At 55.1% G+C, this 16,533-nt stretch overlaps 1 protein-coding gene across 1 annotated transcript; it reads right to left on the bottom strand.

The window, feature by feature from the left end:
* Positions 1-2,780: 2,780 nt before the first annotated feature.
* Positions 2,781-13,305, bottom strand: PRPF19 (pre-mRNA processing factor 19). The gene is made up of 16 exons (XM_047848551.1): positions 13,060-13,305; positions 11,217-11,366; positions 10,954-11,030; positions 10,081-10,222; positions 9,924-9,997; positions 9,742-9,804; positions 8,837-8,878; positions 8,638-8,712; positions 8,238-8,313; positions 7,967-8,076; positions 6,494-6,649; positions 6,300-6,369; positions 5,984-6,069; positions 5,480-5,650; positions 5,231-5,336; positions 2,781-3,298 (listed from the first exon to the last, which is right to left on the bottom strand). Exons 1-16 carry the CDS (start codon positions 13,076-13,078, stop codon positions 3,201-3,203), a joined length of 1,515 nt encoding a protein of 504 aa, XP_047704507.1. The 5' UTR covers positions 13,079-13,305; the 3' UTR covers positions 2,781-3,200.
* Positions 13,306-16,533: the final 3,228 nt, after the last annotated feature.

Raw genomic sequence — 16,533 nt, forward strand, 5'->3', positions numbered from 1 at the left:
TATTGTATACCTTCCTCTGACAATGAAGTCAGCCATGGAAAACGGTACACGGAAGATTGTAAGAGAAAATACGCGTAGGGCACCGCACTGTGTTTACCGAAAAGAAGTCTGCGTGTGAATGCACCTGCACCATTGGGGTCGTTAAGCTAGTAGTAAACTAGGAGGAGGACGACGACGAGTGGGGGCAGGGGTGGCAGAAGCAAAGGCAGGAGAAGCAACGGCGATAGAACTGGCGGCGGCGGCAGAAGTGGGACGAGTATCAGCCGCAGGAGCTGGAATGGTAGGAGTGCTGACAGGAGCAAAAGTGGTGGCAGTGGCAGAAATGGTGGCCGCAGGTGGCAGGAGCAGTGGGGGTGGTAGGAGGGTAGGAGCACTACAGGTAGCCGGAGGAGGAGGAGGGGAGCAGGAGGAGGGGAGCAGGAGGGAGAGGGAAGCAGGAGGAGGGGGAGGGGAGCAGGAGGAGGATGGAAGAAGCTGTAGGAGGAGGGGAGCAGGAGGAGGGGAGAAGCAGGAGGAGGGGAGAAGCAGGAGGAGGGGAGAAGCAGGAGGAGGAAGGGAGCAGGAGGAGGAGCAGGAGGAGGGGAGAAGCAGGAGGAGGGGAGAAGCAGGAGGAGGAAGGGAGCAGGAGGAGGAGCAGGAGGAGGGGAGAAGCAGGAGGAGGGACAGCAGCAGGAGGAGGGACAGGAGCAGGAGTGGTCACAGTTGAAGCGGCAGCACCAGACACCACATACGCAGTACGTATCCCGTGCACCCCCATCCGACGATCTTTCGTCCGTCCTAACTCACTTAAGCCTTACAACATCCCTAATAAGTACAGTATCCCCAGCTTATGAAGAAACCGGATCAGAGAGAAGTTAGCAATATGCCCAAGGGTCGCACCCTAGTGAGGGCAGGGCTGGGATTCGGCGCTCTCACCTCGTCCCCTGGACCCCAAAGGAAGAGGCCTGAAGCCGCAGGGGGATGCAGGGCAGCTGCTCAGATGGCGGGTGGCTAAGGGCGAGGCTGCTTCAAGAATAAAATGAGACAAAGTAAGTACGGCGTCCAGCACTCACTTGATACAAGTAGACAGGCTGGCAGGAAGGAACATCTCAGGACTTAAAACCCAAACGCGAGGCTCCCCGAGGCCAGGACAGCAGGGGTTAAGGCCCGGTTTTAGGGCAGTGGTCCGGAACTGACTGGGGCTGGGGGGACTGCAGTCCCTCAGAGATCCTTCGAGGTGTATTCCCAGCCCCACCCTGCTGAGAACTGCACCCGAGCACGGACATAACACATGCTTCATACCATCGGAGCACGGCCAGTGTCCCCCTCCTAACCCAGGGATCCTCCAAGAACCTGTGTCTTCATCTCTGAAACAGTTTTCCTGGAAACAAAGCCGACCTAACCCCGCATATTAATATCTGGCCAGAAACCAACAGATGGCGCAGTGCTGGGCTAGCACGGTGGTCAAGCTCAGGCCCAGGATGCCCCCTGCCTTCCACCCATCCCCGCCTTCAACACTGCTGCTCTAACACCTGCAAACCACAGCTCTACCCCTCCTCCTTTCGAGGTCTGTCCCGCCTCAGGAGAAGGGCTCGATGCTTCTTAACAAGGGGTAGAATCCCACCCTCTTCAAACCCAAGATTGGAGTTACTTTGGCTAACGTTGCAAAACCTCTAGGTGTTCTGAGCGCCGCCTCCTCTCTCCCCTCCTGGGAGTCTCCGGTAAGAACTAACCCAAGAGGCTGTGCGCTCGAAGATGCCCACAGCTGCGCTGTGTGCGAACTACAGCTGTGGTGCATTCTCCAAAGGGGGGGTTCCGTGGACAATCATACACACACACACACACACACACACACACACACACACACACATATGCTGTCCAAGTCAGATGAGCAAGCTGGGTTAAAAAGTTAAAGGGTTTCTTTTCTTGCAGTTTTCAAAGGTTTTATTGGCCAAGAAGCATCGGGACCCTCCAAAGGAGAAAACAACATGCCCCAACTTTCTCGAACAGGGAACAGGGGCCCAGCAAAACACACATGGAGCTCTTGGGTGGCATCGACATGGACCCTGTGCTTCGACCCAGGCCCCCCGCCCCAGAACATACCCTCATCTACAGCCACGGACCCCCTTTCTCACCTCGTATTCCCTTACTGGCTCCCATCAGGTCACGGGACGGCTCTCATCCAGGGTCCAGAAGACCTCTGTGGGCCACCCCGGGTCACACACCCTGGCCTCCCTCCTGCCCCTCCCCGGGCCTTGTTCACTCCCCCTGGGAAACCTGGCCTCCCGGCAGCACCCTTCCCCCGCTTTTAGGTCCTAAGCAAGAAGACTGTAAGCTTCTTTATCATGCGAGAGAGGCCACCCAACCTTCAGAGGCAAGAATCCTACTCTCACCCCCTACAGCAGCCTTCACCTTCACTATCTGATCTTCCATGTTTATTTATGCTCTGGAGGTCTCCCCTGGAATCAGCTCTACTTCAAACATTCAAAAGCCAGAGCTTGGAATGTCTGATTTAAGCCAGCCTGGGACAGGTTTCACAGCCCCCACAGTGGAGGGAGTCCTTCCTGGATGCTCACAGTTCCTCACCAGCAAGAAAAGGCTGTTTCTCCCTCCCTTCTGGGCTGCTGTGGAAGCCAGTCCCACAAAGAAAAGATGTGGCGGTGCCAGTGACAGGAGATCCTCTGAAACCCAAGGTCAAGGCCTGCAGGGGCATGAAAGAATCCTTCTGGCAAACGTGCTTCCTCCCCCTGACCGTCCCGGCTTAAGGCTCCTTTTATAGACACACACAGGAAGGTGCTAGGTTTATTGTTTTCTTTTTTTAATGAAACTAAATCACTGCTTACAAAAACCTGCAAGAGCCCTCATGCCCATCCCTTCACACGTCCCTTGGCTCAGCCTCTCCCCATCTCCCAGGAACTGGAACACTCCATGAACGCCATGAGGGGAGAGGCCCTGGGCTCCGACCCGAGCCTTCAGAGAGTGACAGTTCTACCTCCCATGATCCTTCCTGTCAGGCCTGGAGGTTGCATGGATGAGGGTGGTCCCCGCCGCCGTGACTCTCAGGTCACCACCCGGACCAGAGTGAAATGATGTGAATGTCCCGCCCCAGAGATTCCCCCCCCCTCCCCCGCTAGTCTCTCCCCTTCCTCCCCCCACCCCCCACCCTAATTCTACCCCTCTACTGAGATGAGGCCCAGCTCCCAGATCAGAAGGGCCAGGGCCTACAGGCTGTAGAACTTGAGGCTCCTGTCCATGCCCGTTGAAGCGATGAACTTGGCGTGGTGCCCAAAGGCCACCCCTGTGGTCAGGCCGCTATGCTCTGAGGAGAGAGACGAGAGGCAAAGGTGAGAAGGCTTCTCCCCCTCGGGTCTGCGTGCGGATCCTGATGCTCTACTCCCAGTCTGTCCAGCCCTCCCTGGGTCAGTGCTCGCTACTTCCCAGTGGACTCACGCTGCCGAGAGCAGGGCGCTAGTCCAGCCTGCATGACATCCATCCCCAGGGCCTTACTCGGCGCCTGGCACACAGCGACAACTCAGGTTTTTGTTGTGGGGTGAGTGAACAGAGGAACGTCACTCCTCCTTGCCTGAGCTTTTGGGGCAACTGCAATTCTGCGCAGTTCGAGTCCTAGAACTGACTGGGAGCCGGCAGAGGGCGCGACAGACCAAGCAGACATGGTCTTGTTCTTCCACTTCTCACCACCTTATTTTTAAAAATTGGGCTGAGTTTTCAGTTCGCTTTAAAACCTCAGTCCTCAGCTGACTCGTATTTATTTATAGCATATATTTAGTTCCAACTCCTTGCTTATGTTATGATCGGAACCGTCCGTTAGCTTGTCCTAGCTCAGGGGGTTCCGACTTAGGAAGCCTGGGCCCCCGGCACAGGGCAGGGCTGTAGCAAGGGCAGAAGGGGCTGAGTGACGTGCCTTGCTGGATTGGGGTAGTTCAGGAGCATCAGAGCAAACTCCTTGAAGGCTTAGGACAACGCCTGGAGCCCCCACTACAGAGCCCAGGCTGTGCTTCCGGCCCACCGCTGCACCCCGCTCAACTCCGAAACACCGGAGCCCAACGAAGGGTTCCAGTTAGGCCTGGCCACCCCCGGAACACACACACCGAGCCGGGCTCAGGAGAACACGGGGGTGGGAGAAGCATCTTGGGTCTTGCCCACAACGTGCTAATGAGGATGAGAATTTCATCAACAAAGACAGCTAACAGCTGCCATTCACTCAGCACCCAAGTGTGCAGCAGGCACTCTGTCACCACGCAAGCCATTTCTGTGTCACCAGCTGGCACCATCTGCAAAGCAGCGCCAATGTGACCATTTTAAAAAATGAAAAAGCTACGGCTCTCAAAGAGGACGTCACGTGCCCAGGGCCACGCAACTATCAGGAGGTTAGTAGCCCTACTATCCGCAGTCTCAGCATTTTATGCTTTTCTTCTCTGACATTTACAATCGCAATTAAGTAGGGGCGCCTGGGTGGCCTCAGTCGGTTGAAGTGTCCACTCCTGACTTCGGATCAGGTCATGATCTCACAGTGGTGGGATCCAGCCCCGTGTCGGACTCCGTGCTAAGCGTGGAGCCTGCGAAGGATCCTCTCTCCTCGCGCTCTGCCCCTCCCCCGCTTGCACCCCCACAAGCGCTCTCTCCCCCAAAATAAATGAACTTCAGAAACCAATTGCAATCAAGTAATTATTTGTGAACTCATCCCACATCTACCCTCCTAAACTGACTGGAAATTCCATTAGTGCAAAGCCCGGATCTTAGTCACTGCTCCAATCCCACAGAAGACAAAGACACAATGCTGAACAATGGCAAATCCAAAACAGCCGTACCAAACACGGTTCTAATTATTTATGCACGTGTGTACGTGTGTGAGTACACAGCTATTTCATCTGTTTATACGTTTATGTGCATAAACGTGACTTCATACATATATATCTATATATATATAAAAACTCAGCTAAACCTCACACACTCACCGCACTGAGTATGCCCTATTATCGTTCCCCAGAGAGACTAAGTAACTTGTCCAACGACGCACAGCTTGCAGGGGTAGAGCCAGCCTTTAAAGCCCAGCAGTCTGACTCCTGAGTGCAGTTTCTTAGCCACTAAACTTATCGCCTCAGGAAGGGATTAAAAGCTGCCTAGGCAAACTCAGGCCTACTCCCTGGAAATTCCTAACCTCGTGGTATTTACCCTCTTCCTTCTGGGCCAGGACACTCGGAGACCTCAGGATCCCAGAGTCAGACCCTACCTGTGAAATGAAGGATCTCTGTCCACTGTTTACAGATGTAGATCTGGACGTCTGTGCCCCCAAGGGCCAGGTAGGTACCACTCTGATCGAAGATCAGTGACTTCACCTGCCAGAACCAGGAGAGAGGTCACACGAGAACAGAAATTATGGGACGATTAGGGATGCGCAGAAGCAGTTTAGACTGATTCACTGAAGAATCAACAAGTGAGGAGAGGCAACCGACAGAGCTGGGGAAGGGAGGGGGCGCACCTCAAAATTGTTATCCAGCTGCAGTGTCTTAAAGTTCTTAAGTTTGCGCAGATCCCAGAGCTTCACAGAGGAGTCATCAGCCGCCGTAGCCAGATAATAGCCATTCTCTGAGAAGGCAATGCTGGTGATGGGGCCCGAGTGGCCAGGGAAGTTGGCCACGTTGGTGCGCTCCTACAGGTGGAGGACGAGTGGTACAACGTCACCCACTGGTCACGACCCGGAGAAAATGGGGAGCTCGCCAGATGCCTACCTCTGAGCCATCCTCCACCGTCCTTTAGGGAAGGACAACTAACAGGAATCGCAGAGGTAGATGGCCCAGCCCAAGACCCCGGGCCACATCCATCACATCACACACAGGCGCGCGCGCGCACACACACACACGCACGCACAGCCACCGTGTCTCTGCCCTTGGGACACCCAAGGGCCGGGTGCCACTGGCACTTATCACACCGCATAGTCACGAGCGCACACCCTGGGCCTCAGATGGAGGCTGCCATGTCCCACCTTCAAGTCCCAGATCTTGATCTGCGAGTCCATGGTGCCTGTTCCGAAGATGAGTCCATCAGGGTGGAACTGTGCACAGGTGAGAGCTGTGGGGGAGGGACAGGGAGCTGTGGTCAGAGCCCACGGGAGAGGCCGGCACAGCAAAAGGGGCCTCTCTTCACATTGTTCACCGTGCCCGGTACAACGCCTGGCACCCGGCCGGCACTGGTGGTAAATAAATCTTAAGAACAAAGAAGCAAATGATTAAGTAAAACACATAAATAAATGATAAGCAGCCAAAGGACAGACAGAGCCCAGCGCCTCTATGACAACTTACAGCAGCCAGAGGTCTCATCTGTCACCTTGGTGAGCACACGCCCTGTCTGGATGTCAGAGAAGGCCCAGTACTGAAAAAATAGAGACAGCGAGCCAGTAAGAAAGTGGGTGCCCAACAGGAAGGTGTTCCCTCCTCCCCGGATGTTCAAGCTTGGAGACCAGCAGGCCTCTGCAGGGTATGGGCTGGGACCGCACCTGGTCATCGGAGGAGCTCAGGAGATAGTCCCCAGTGGCATGGAGGCTGAGGCCCGTCACTGCGCTCTCATGGGCCCGAACAACCTGCACACAAGAGGCATTCGGGACCGACCAGATCCTGATAGTAGCATCTGGGGAGGCAGAAAACACCAGCTCCTAAAAGGAAAACCAAGAGGCAAAATATCAGAGGCAGAAGAGATCGACCCCAACAGTCTTACAACAGGGGGGTGGGGATGGCCATGAGCCCAACAACTGCTTCTCTTTCAGGCCTGTCCTGCCCAGAACCATCCACCCAACTGGTGATGCGTGAGAGCCAATGGTAAACGCCATTTAAAATGGTAACTCAAACAGCACTGGCCTAGAAGAGAAGGCTTCACTGTCTAGTGGTGAGAAGGGTAACTGTAGCAGAGAGCAATCTCCCACGCCCTGTTTCTAGTACCAGAGAGAGAAAGGTGACCGGTGCAACTGAGGAACTGAGTTTTTTTTATTTTAGTTTATTTCACTCTGTTCAAATAGACACATGTAGCTAGCTAATGGCTACGGTCAGGAACCGCGTACTTCTGAACAGCAGAGGGTGTGTGAGGGTCTGCAAGGGCCTATTTTGCTGCGTCACAGACTCCAGGATTTCAGGAGCAAGTTAATCCTCAGAAGGATTTGGGTCAGAGAGAGAACTTCCACCGTGTACATGCACCAATTATTTGGGTTACGACATTAAACACTATAAGGTAAAAACAACTACCATCTTTCATCGACACGATTTCCTAAGAGAAACAACTTATCAACACCTGGCCGCAGGAAAGGAGTGCCTCCCATTTTAAAAACATTTAGTTTTATGAAAAATCCACAGTATTCACCTATTTCTAATTTCCTTAAGGGACAGGGAAGAGGCTAATTGGGAAGCACAGACCCAGCCACAATCCTACAGTCTTAGACCCAAACCGTCCCAGACCTAAAGACTCCAATCCCACAATGTCACTAATCTGGTCTGAAGGCTGCCTGTACCCTCTAAACCAGCAACTCCATCAATTTTAGCCCGCACCATGTTCAACGGTTGATGTCAAGGTCCCCCCGACCCCACAGGACCATGGGAATGTGGACGCACCTGTCCTTCCCAGATACGTTAAGATTTTGCTCAGCTTTGTTTTCCATAGTTTGTACTACAAACGCTACAGGACTTTCTTCCTTTTCCTAACACGCCACGTGCCTATGAGTCTGCTTGTTCCAGCTCTCATTCCCTCCCTTTCCCTGGGCTGAAGGCCACTGCTTCAGGGGCTTCTGCACGGAGGACAGGGCGACCCACGGCTGTAAACAAAGGCCTTGAAGGGCCCACTCTGGAGGCTCAGTGCTCCTCCTCGGGCCCACTTCACTTCGCAAGGACACGGCACGGCGCTGGGTGACTGGGTCTGCAACCCTAAACCACCGAAACCAGGGCGCAGGAATGAGGGACCCAGGGTGACTGGCAGGACCCTTTACCTGGGAAGGGTGGAACACCACACTGGTGACTTTCTTGGTATGGCCTTTGAGGGTGGCCAGGATTTGCTCAGAACTCTTGTCGAAGACGACAACATTTTTATCCGCCCCTCCTGGAAAGGACCCAAACGAGATCCAACAGTGAGTCATGCCCACCCGCACCCCTCGGCTGAAGACGGTACTTTTGCAACCCCAGGCCCATGCAGAGGACAGGAGCGTGCCCCTATCCTGCCACCCGCCCCGCCTCGGCCCGCGGGGCCAGACCGGCTCTCACCAGTGAGGATCTTGTTGGTGTCGGCAGGGCAGAGGTCCAGGGCGAGGATCCCAGGAATGCTGGCACTGTGCAAGCCCTGAGCGGAGGGCGCGACACCAAACCAAGTCACGGCCGAACCGAGGCCGGCCACGATGCCACGCAACGCCCCCACTTCCACCCCGGGCCCAGGGGAACAAGAGTGACTTCTGTTCCTTATCGGCTGCGCTTGGCCTTCTGCCTGGAGGCGGCACGTCCCTCGCCGCACTACTGGGAAAGCCAGCCCCGGGCAAGAAGACAAGCCCTGGGACGCAGTGGCCGGGGCCCCCAGGCAGCTCTACAGCCCCCCCGCCCCCCCACGCTGGCCCGCCCACCCCAGCAACAGCTGCAGCGCCTCCCAGTTAGCGGGGACCTGGCCACTCACCACGTGGGATGCCACCTGCCGGTATTTGCTCAGCTCCTCCGGCTTCACCAGCTCCTCAGGCACAGTCTTCCCTCTCTGAGAAAAAGGAAAAGCACCCCCGACAAAAGCAGCAGTGAGTGCAGGATTCGGCGAGCCCCCTTTCCCCTGAGGCGCCAGCCGCCTCCACCGGCCAGCCCTCTCCTGGCTCCGGAGGACTCACCTTCTTACGCTCCGTGGTCAGCACGGTGGCCTTGTCTTGGAGCTGGGGAAGAGAGGGGAACAGGCGCAACGTGAGACCAAGCACTCTGCCAGGCCAGCGGCACGCCGCACGCCGGTCACATCTAGGCCTTCACAAGTGGCACCCACACCTGCGATCTGCCGAGTTCTGTGCTAAAGGCTCACGTGCATTATTTCCGCTTACTCCCCCACCCCAACCTGATGAGGGGGTGCGATGACCTTACTTCACACAGGAGGACACTGAGCCTCAGGGGAGTGAGGTCACTTGCCCAAGGCCTCAGAGGGGACAAATGGCTGAGTGAGCACCTGAGCCAGCAGTACAGGGCTCCCAGACCCAGTTCACACGTGTGTACCAGGAGGTTGCAAGCTGAGCAGGGAAAGTGCTCGGACAAGACACAAACGAGCAGCTCCGACAAAAGGAGAGGCCGTGAGTACGACAGAGGCGCTGGCCCTGGAATCGGGCCCGCTCGGCCTCTTGGGAGCCTGCCTTTGAATCCGAGCCTCAGGTTCTCCATCTGTCCTGTCTCCCTCGAAAACGTGTAACAAAGCGTTCTACGACCTGAAAGAACCCCGATAACAGTAAGAGCTCCAAGCTGCACTACCAGTAACTACAATCTTGTAAATTCCATGAGCCTAGAAAATAGACACCGTTTACTCTCGGTCTGGAAGGGAAACGGGACATGGAGTCGGTTGAGTCGGCCCAAGGTCCTGGGCTTGTCAGCGGTGACCTCAGAGCACGAACGCAGGCAGTGAGGGCCGAGCCCGCGCTCAGCACCACTCTGCCGAGCCGCACACGGAGCGGTGTTTCTAGTCACACCGCACTCAAGGCGGACGGCAGGGGGGACCGAGAGCTGACCCATCCCCACCAAGTGACCTCCAGCAACTCACCTTCTGGATAATCTCGGGGGTCATTCCCACCAGCTCGCCCAAATCCATCGGCTCGCCTGCACCCTGAAGACAAGAGAGGTAGAGGTGAGGAGGGCACAGAACGCCAAAGACTCCTGCAGGAGAGCGGCGTGAGACCCCACACACCAGGGGCTGCTGACGGGCGGGGAGGGATGGACACTCACCGCGACACTCGGCTGCGAGCTCGGCACGGCCTGGGGCACGATGAGACCGGCCTGGGGTTTCAGGGTAGCCAGAGCTGGGAGAGAAGAACATGTTAGAAACGGGGGATTACAAAGCAGGACCGGCCCAGAGGGGGGAGTGGCGGGGCGGAGGCTGCACCTTCTCGGGCAGCAGTAACTTCCTTGGTGAGACGGGCAATGACACGGCAGGCGGCGTCGTGCTGGTAGAGCGCGTGGGACAGCTCCTGGCGGGTCGTCTGCAGCTGCTGGCGCAGAGTGAAGCTGTGCAGCATGACTGCATCCTGGGGGGAGGGACACGCCACCGTGAGGGGTGGGGAGGGTCAGGGAGCACCCAGCAGGAGAGGCCAGGTTAGGAGGACACGGCCTCCTCCTTCCACGGCCGGGACCGTGCGTGCGCTGGCAGCCGCTCCGGAGCTCCCGCCCCACGCCAACACGGGGCGCCGAGAGGAGTGGCAGCCGGCTCTCTCCCACCCCCGTCTCCACTGATTTACTGGCAAATCTCAGTGCCACGCGGCCGCCCCCCACCCAGTGTCGGGGTAATAACGCCACTGCCGACATTTAGGACTGCCCTCATTGTGTCGGGTGCCGTGCAAGACGGTTGCTCAAGACGTATTCATTCCTTCATCTTGCAGAGCACCTACTAAGTACCAGGTGCTGCTCCTGGCGCTGCGGATACACCCACAAATGAGACAAGTCCGTGATGTCACGAGGGTGACACTCTAACCTTATTCTAATTCTCCCCAAACCCGGAGAGATCGGCCCAAGTTCTTGTCACGGTCAGGAAACCCAGCACTCACATCGGAGCGAGGTGCCCAAGGACACGTGGCAAGTGAGCAAGGGAGCTAAACCGGGACCCCGGACCTGTGTGACTTCGACAACCGGCCACCGCCTCCTCCATGATCGTCCTGCCCCTCCAAACAAAACACGAGGCTCCGTCCTTCCCACCCGAGTCCTAGTGCCGTGGTCCACCCTCCTCAAGTAGGGAGCCGTCGGTTCCCTTCCAGGGACTCACCCACTCATCCTGCAAGGCTTTCAGGATGGCTGGGATGCTGGTGGCGGAGGGAGGCTTGGGCCGGATGGGGTGAGCAACTGCCAAGAGAGGGAGAGCGGATGCGAAGAACCGTAAGGCGGGGACAATTCCTCTCCCCGTCCCCCACCTTCCCCTTCAGCCTGCGTGAACAGAGCACTATCTCCCTCTCTGGGGGCCGGCGCCACCTCCCACCCTGTCAAGCTTGGAGTTACAACAGCCCTGGACAGAGGCCAGCCGCCGGGCACCTTTGATGTCGATGAGCTGCTCCTCGGACAGGGGCTGGTTGTTGATGGGGTCTGTGCCATTCTCCGCAATATACTTCTCAATGAGCCGCCGCTCATAAACATGATTAGAGACAGGGGACACGCATGGGTGCTCGGGCACTTCGTTGGAGACTGTGGAGAAAAGGCAGGCAGTGAGCTTGGGGTGGTGAAAGGGACCTTGGGACAAGGGGATGCCTCACAGGCTACTGGCCCCAACAAAACATGTCCCCACACTGAACAGAAAGCAGGACGTGACAACCAGTTTTGTAGCGCCCCCGTATCTGTACGGCTACATGACTAGCTTCTCCATCGCTCTCCTGACAGGCAGTCAACAAATGATTCTGCGCGACTACGATGTGTCACGCACCTACAGAGCAGTCGATAATCCCCACCCATCTCCGTTTGGAACAAAGATGCTTCGGCACCCATTATGCTCTATGACACAGATACAGACGGCCACTCAAATCTCTACCTAGAGCCTCGGTGGATTAATAGACAAAGAAATCACACAGCAACGTGACAAGCGTTATAACAAGAAGAAACATTTACGTGGTGTTTATCAGGTGCCACGCATGACTGTAAACACTTTCCGTTGATTAACTCATCCTCACAACCCCCAACAGAGGTATCATTTACATGCCGGCCCCAGTAGACGATGCACCCCTTGAGGATAGGGATTATGGCTGGTCTCTGACTTCCAGTACAATGCAGATGCCCAGCAGGCACCCAGTAAACATCTCGTGTAAACATCTAAACGAAGGATGGTGCTGGGAATGGGGGTGGGGGGTGGGGGGTGGGGGGGGAACCTTCCGCAAGACTGAGAGGGGACAACCAGCGAGAAAACACTCTGCAAGCTGCAATTTCTTCAATATGAAAGATTCCTTTTTCTAGCCCTCATTTCCCTTCCTCCCTGTTTTTGGATTAATGGAGGGGTTCCGAGAAGAGCAGGGCGGGGAGGAGGGGGGGGCGGCTGGAGAGCTGGAAGCAAACAGAGAAAGGGATGATCTCGTAACCTGACGGAACAATGAGAATGCAAAACCGATGCGCGCCGCATTAAAATACCAAAAGGAAAGGCTGCGCAAGGCATGAAAAAGGCATGGATTCAGGGGGCAGAGAAACTAGCCCCACCGCCCATGCGACACTCTCCTTGAGCCTTGCATCCTCATCTGTAAAACCCGGATCGTCACATCTGTTCTGGAGAATTCTTGTGAGAATAAAATGAGATCACAGACTTGGAAGCGGGGCGTAGACCAAAAGGCTTTATAAATGTGCGCTGTGTTTGGTGGCCGTGCAGCCTGAGGCTGGGAGCCAGGGGCCTGGATTCCAGCCCTGTCACTGCCTCCAACTCACTGTGTGACCTTCGCAAACTGCAGAATCTCTGACTACCCGCGCGGGACCTGCGGCGTCAGCCCGTGCAAATGAATGCCCTCTTTCTACAGATGAGGAAACTGAGGCCCAGAGCCTGCGCCAGATCACAAAGCCAATCGGGAAGGGAGGTCCTGCACAAGCCCGATTCCTACACCACAGCTGTCTCCCTGCACCAAGCTCCCTCCATCCAGGCCTCAGTTCACTGCGTAAACGAGGTGGCTGGCCTCAGTGACGTCTGCGACAATAAACTTGAGGCGTTATGTAAACTGTGAAGCGCTGCGCAAATGCACCCCACGCTGAGGAGGAGGAGGACCCCCGCGCTGACAAGCCGCCGCCCTGCCCCCCGGGAGCCCTGCTGTCGCCTCCGCCCCGACCCCGGCACCGCAGCGGGCCGCAGCTCCTCCCGCTCCGCGCTCCGGCCCCCTGCGACCCGCGATCGGCCGCAGCCGACACTCACTCGAGCAGATCAGGGACATGGCGCCGTCGCTGCGCTCCGAGGCGCCTGGCACCGGGCTCCGGGATTCGCTTCTGCGCCGCCGCGGGCCGCTTCCGGTCCCCCGCTGCTTCCGGGACGCTCCGCGGCTGGCGGGGAGCGGCCCCGCCGAGCGATGCTCGCGTAGAGCTTCACGTGGGGCTGCGGCCGGTCGCGCGCCTCAGCCTCCAGCACCTAACGGAAACTGCCCTTTCCCACAATGCAGCCGGGCAGGAAAGGGCCCGCCAGGGAATACTCGGCCATTTCCGGACAGGCTCGGCTCCTTCCGTAAAGCGCTCCCGGGGGCGGACACGAAGTCGGAACTACACTTCCCACAATGCAGTGGGAATTTAAAGCCAATGCGAGGAACGAGGTTTTGTCGAGACCGGCGCTGCGCTGGTCCGTGGGACCGTGGTCTCGCAAACTTCTTAGCGTATGAGGATTTCCTGACGAACTTGTTAAAATGCATATTCCCGGGGTCTGCCTTAGACAGTATGTATTTTCAGGGCGTACTCCACGTGATTCTGAGGCAGGTGTATCTAGGACTGCCCTTTGAAAGTCACTGCTAGGTGACCGGGGAAGAAAGCGCGGATACAGAGGGATAGAGAAACTAGCACTGGCTAAGAAATGGTTCTGGTCCTGCCCCTACTACCAATTCGCGCTGTGATCTTGGGCAAGTCATCACCTTTTCGGCCCCTTTCCTGCACGACTTAGCTAGGCTGGAAGAGCTCAGATCTGTCGGTTCTAAGTGGATACCTGTAAGATAAGATTAAGGAATCATGTACAGAACACGTGGTGTGGACTATAAGGGATCCAGACAAAGCAGGACAGACGGGTGTGATCAGTGAAGTCTTCTTGGCTGAAGAGGTGTGAATGAGCTGGATTTTGACAGGTGGGCAATATTCAGATAGAAGAGAGCAGAGGGCATCCCAAGAGGAGGAAGAGCACGCACACAGGCTTGGAGAGAAGCACGGCTGCAGGTATATAGGGCAGTAAGGCATAGTGGTCAAGAGCATGGACTCTGAAGCCAGCCTGTGGGTGCTCTAATCCCAGCTCACCCAGCTAGCAAACTGTATGACATTCTCTCCTTAATTTCCTCATCTGTAAAATAACAAAGGTTGAACGAACTCACAGTGTTGTTGTGAGGAGTTAATATTAAAAAGTGCTTTGTACTTTGACACATAATAAGTACGATACACGCGTTCATGTTTGTTATCATTATCCCTGAAGCCAAGCAAGATCGTCCAAACCACTATTATCTCTCCCTTGCAGCAGTAAAATAGCAGCCTAATTGGTCTTGTTTCCAGCCTAGCCTCCTTCTAATCCACTTTTTATAGAACAGCCAGTGATCCCCTTTCCATGAAAAATCTATTTCTGCTATTCCTCAGGCTTTTCATTCATTCAACAAATATTGATTGGGTGCCTCTGTGCCAGACTCTGCTCTGGTAACTGGAGACACAAATGGTGATGGCGAACAAGGTTTCTGCTGTCTTGGAGCTTACGTTCTTTGGGGGAGGGGGGTGGCATAGGCAATCAACTCTAAGAAGAAAATTCCAGAGAGTGGTAAGGGCCAAGAATAACACAAATCAGAGAAAGACGGATGGGAAGTGGTGTGGATGGGAGAGATGGGCTGCATTACGAGGGGTATTCAGGGAGGGCATGTCTGAGGAGGTGACATTTTTGCTGAGACCTGAATGAGGGAGAGTATTCCTGGCAGAGAAAACTGGCCCCCAGGTCCTGTACCATCTAGCCCCTACTGACCTCCACCACCTGATCTTCTCTCCAGCTTCCCTTTCAAGTCCTCAAACTTACTCCCTCTGGCTGGTTTCACTACTTGTGCCTGGCACACCTCCTTCCTCTCTCCTCCCCTCCTATTGCCTCCAAAGGAAACTTCAATCTCATTTTAAATGGCACTTCCTCTGGAGCCTTTTTCTTGACCCTTGACTCAAGTTCAGTCCCCCACAGTACCCTGTAATTCTCCAAGCTATTCTGGTAGCTATAATCACTTACTTATATCATTGTTTACAAGTATCTGTTTGATATCTGTGTTCTCCACTAGACGGCAAGTGCTGTGATATCAGGAACCGTCATTGTTCTGGTCACCGTTGTTCCTCAGAGTCTAACACAGCCCCTGACACACAGCAGGAACTTCATAACTGTCCTTGGTTGAATGACAGGCTGCCCGTCAAGCCAAGCATCCTGCATCTTTGGATGTGGTAGGAAATAAAATGGATCCTTTCAGGCAGGGCCTTGAACCAGAGGCAGTTAGACTTGGGGCTGGCAGCTGACCAGCAGCTGACCTGGTCACTTCCAAAAGATTCCTCTGGAAGACACTTACTGGACGGGTTGGAGGAGGACAGACTGGAGAAAGAGAGAGCCAGTAATGATCCTTACTGAGTGCCTACCGTGTGCCAGGAAGGCACACTACTAGGTCTTAGAGATACCACTGTGAGCAGAGGCAGAGCTATCCCTATATTGGAGAACTTACGGCTATAGCTGAAGAATGGAGAAAACAGGGAATCCTTTCAAGCCTTGTGAATTTCAAAGGCTAGAAAGGATATAGGGAAATTGATTTTGGAGTAAATATTACAGATAAGAACTTGATCCCAGATTCCTCCCCACTCCCCCCAATCTCCACCTCCCACAAAGGAGGTAAAGATCCCCTAGGCAGGGAAGGAAGACATAGAAAAAAAAAAAAAGAAAGAAAGAAAGAAAGAAAGAAAGAAAGAAAGAAAGAAAAGAAGCGGGGGGGATATATACATAGCTGTAGGTGGATCCTGGAGAAAGGAACTCTATACATCCTAGGCCATGGCTGTTGCTACTTGGGAATTAAAGGGACATATTGGCCAACAACCCAGAAAAGCTCCATTTCCCAGGTAGATGTAGTGGCAGCCTGTGTGGAAAAGTAACAGAAGAGCAGGTAAGACAATGCAGTTAACGGACAGTGAGGATTAGATGACTGCCCCTACCCTCCGCCCCCACACTTTGGCCCCATGTGAATTTTCCAGTGTGTACACTCTGAAGACTAAGGGTGGGAAGAACTGAGATTATTTCTTCTTCTTTTTTTATGTTTATTATTTTTGAGAGAGAGAGGGAGACAGAGTGCGTGTTGGGGAGGAACACAGACACAAAGAGACCCCGAACCCAAAGCAGGCTCCATGCTCTGAGCTGTCAGCACAGAGCCCAATGCGGGGCTTGAACTCACCAACCTGAAGTAGGACGCTTAACTGACTGAGCCACCCAGGCACCTGTCTGAGATTATTTCTACTGCTCAGATAGAAAAGGTTTGAAAAGAAAGTGATTTGTCATGGAGGGCGGCGGGGGGGGGGGGGGGGGAGTTACATTTTTTAAATGTTTATTTTTGAGAGAGAGAGAGAGAGAGAGAGAGAGCGAGCCGGGTAGGAGCAGAGAGAGAGGGAGAGAATCTAAAGCAGGCTCCACGCTCTGAGGTGTCAGCAC

The sequence above is a fragment of the Prionailurus viverrinus genome, unplaced genomic scaffold, assembly GCF_022837055.1.
Source record: "Prionailurus viverrinus isolate Anna unplaced genomic scaffold, UM_Priviv_1.0 scaffold_86, whole genome shotgun sequence".
Classification (NCBI taxonomy): domain Eukaryota; kingdom Metazoa; phylum Chordata; class Mammalia; order Carnivora; family Felidae; genus Prionailurus; species Prionailurus viverrinus.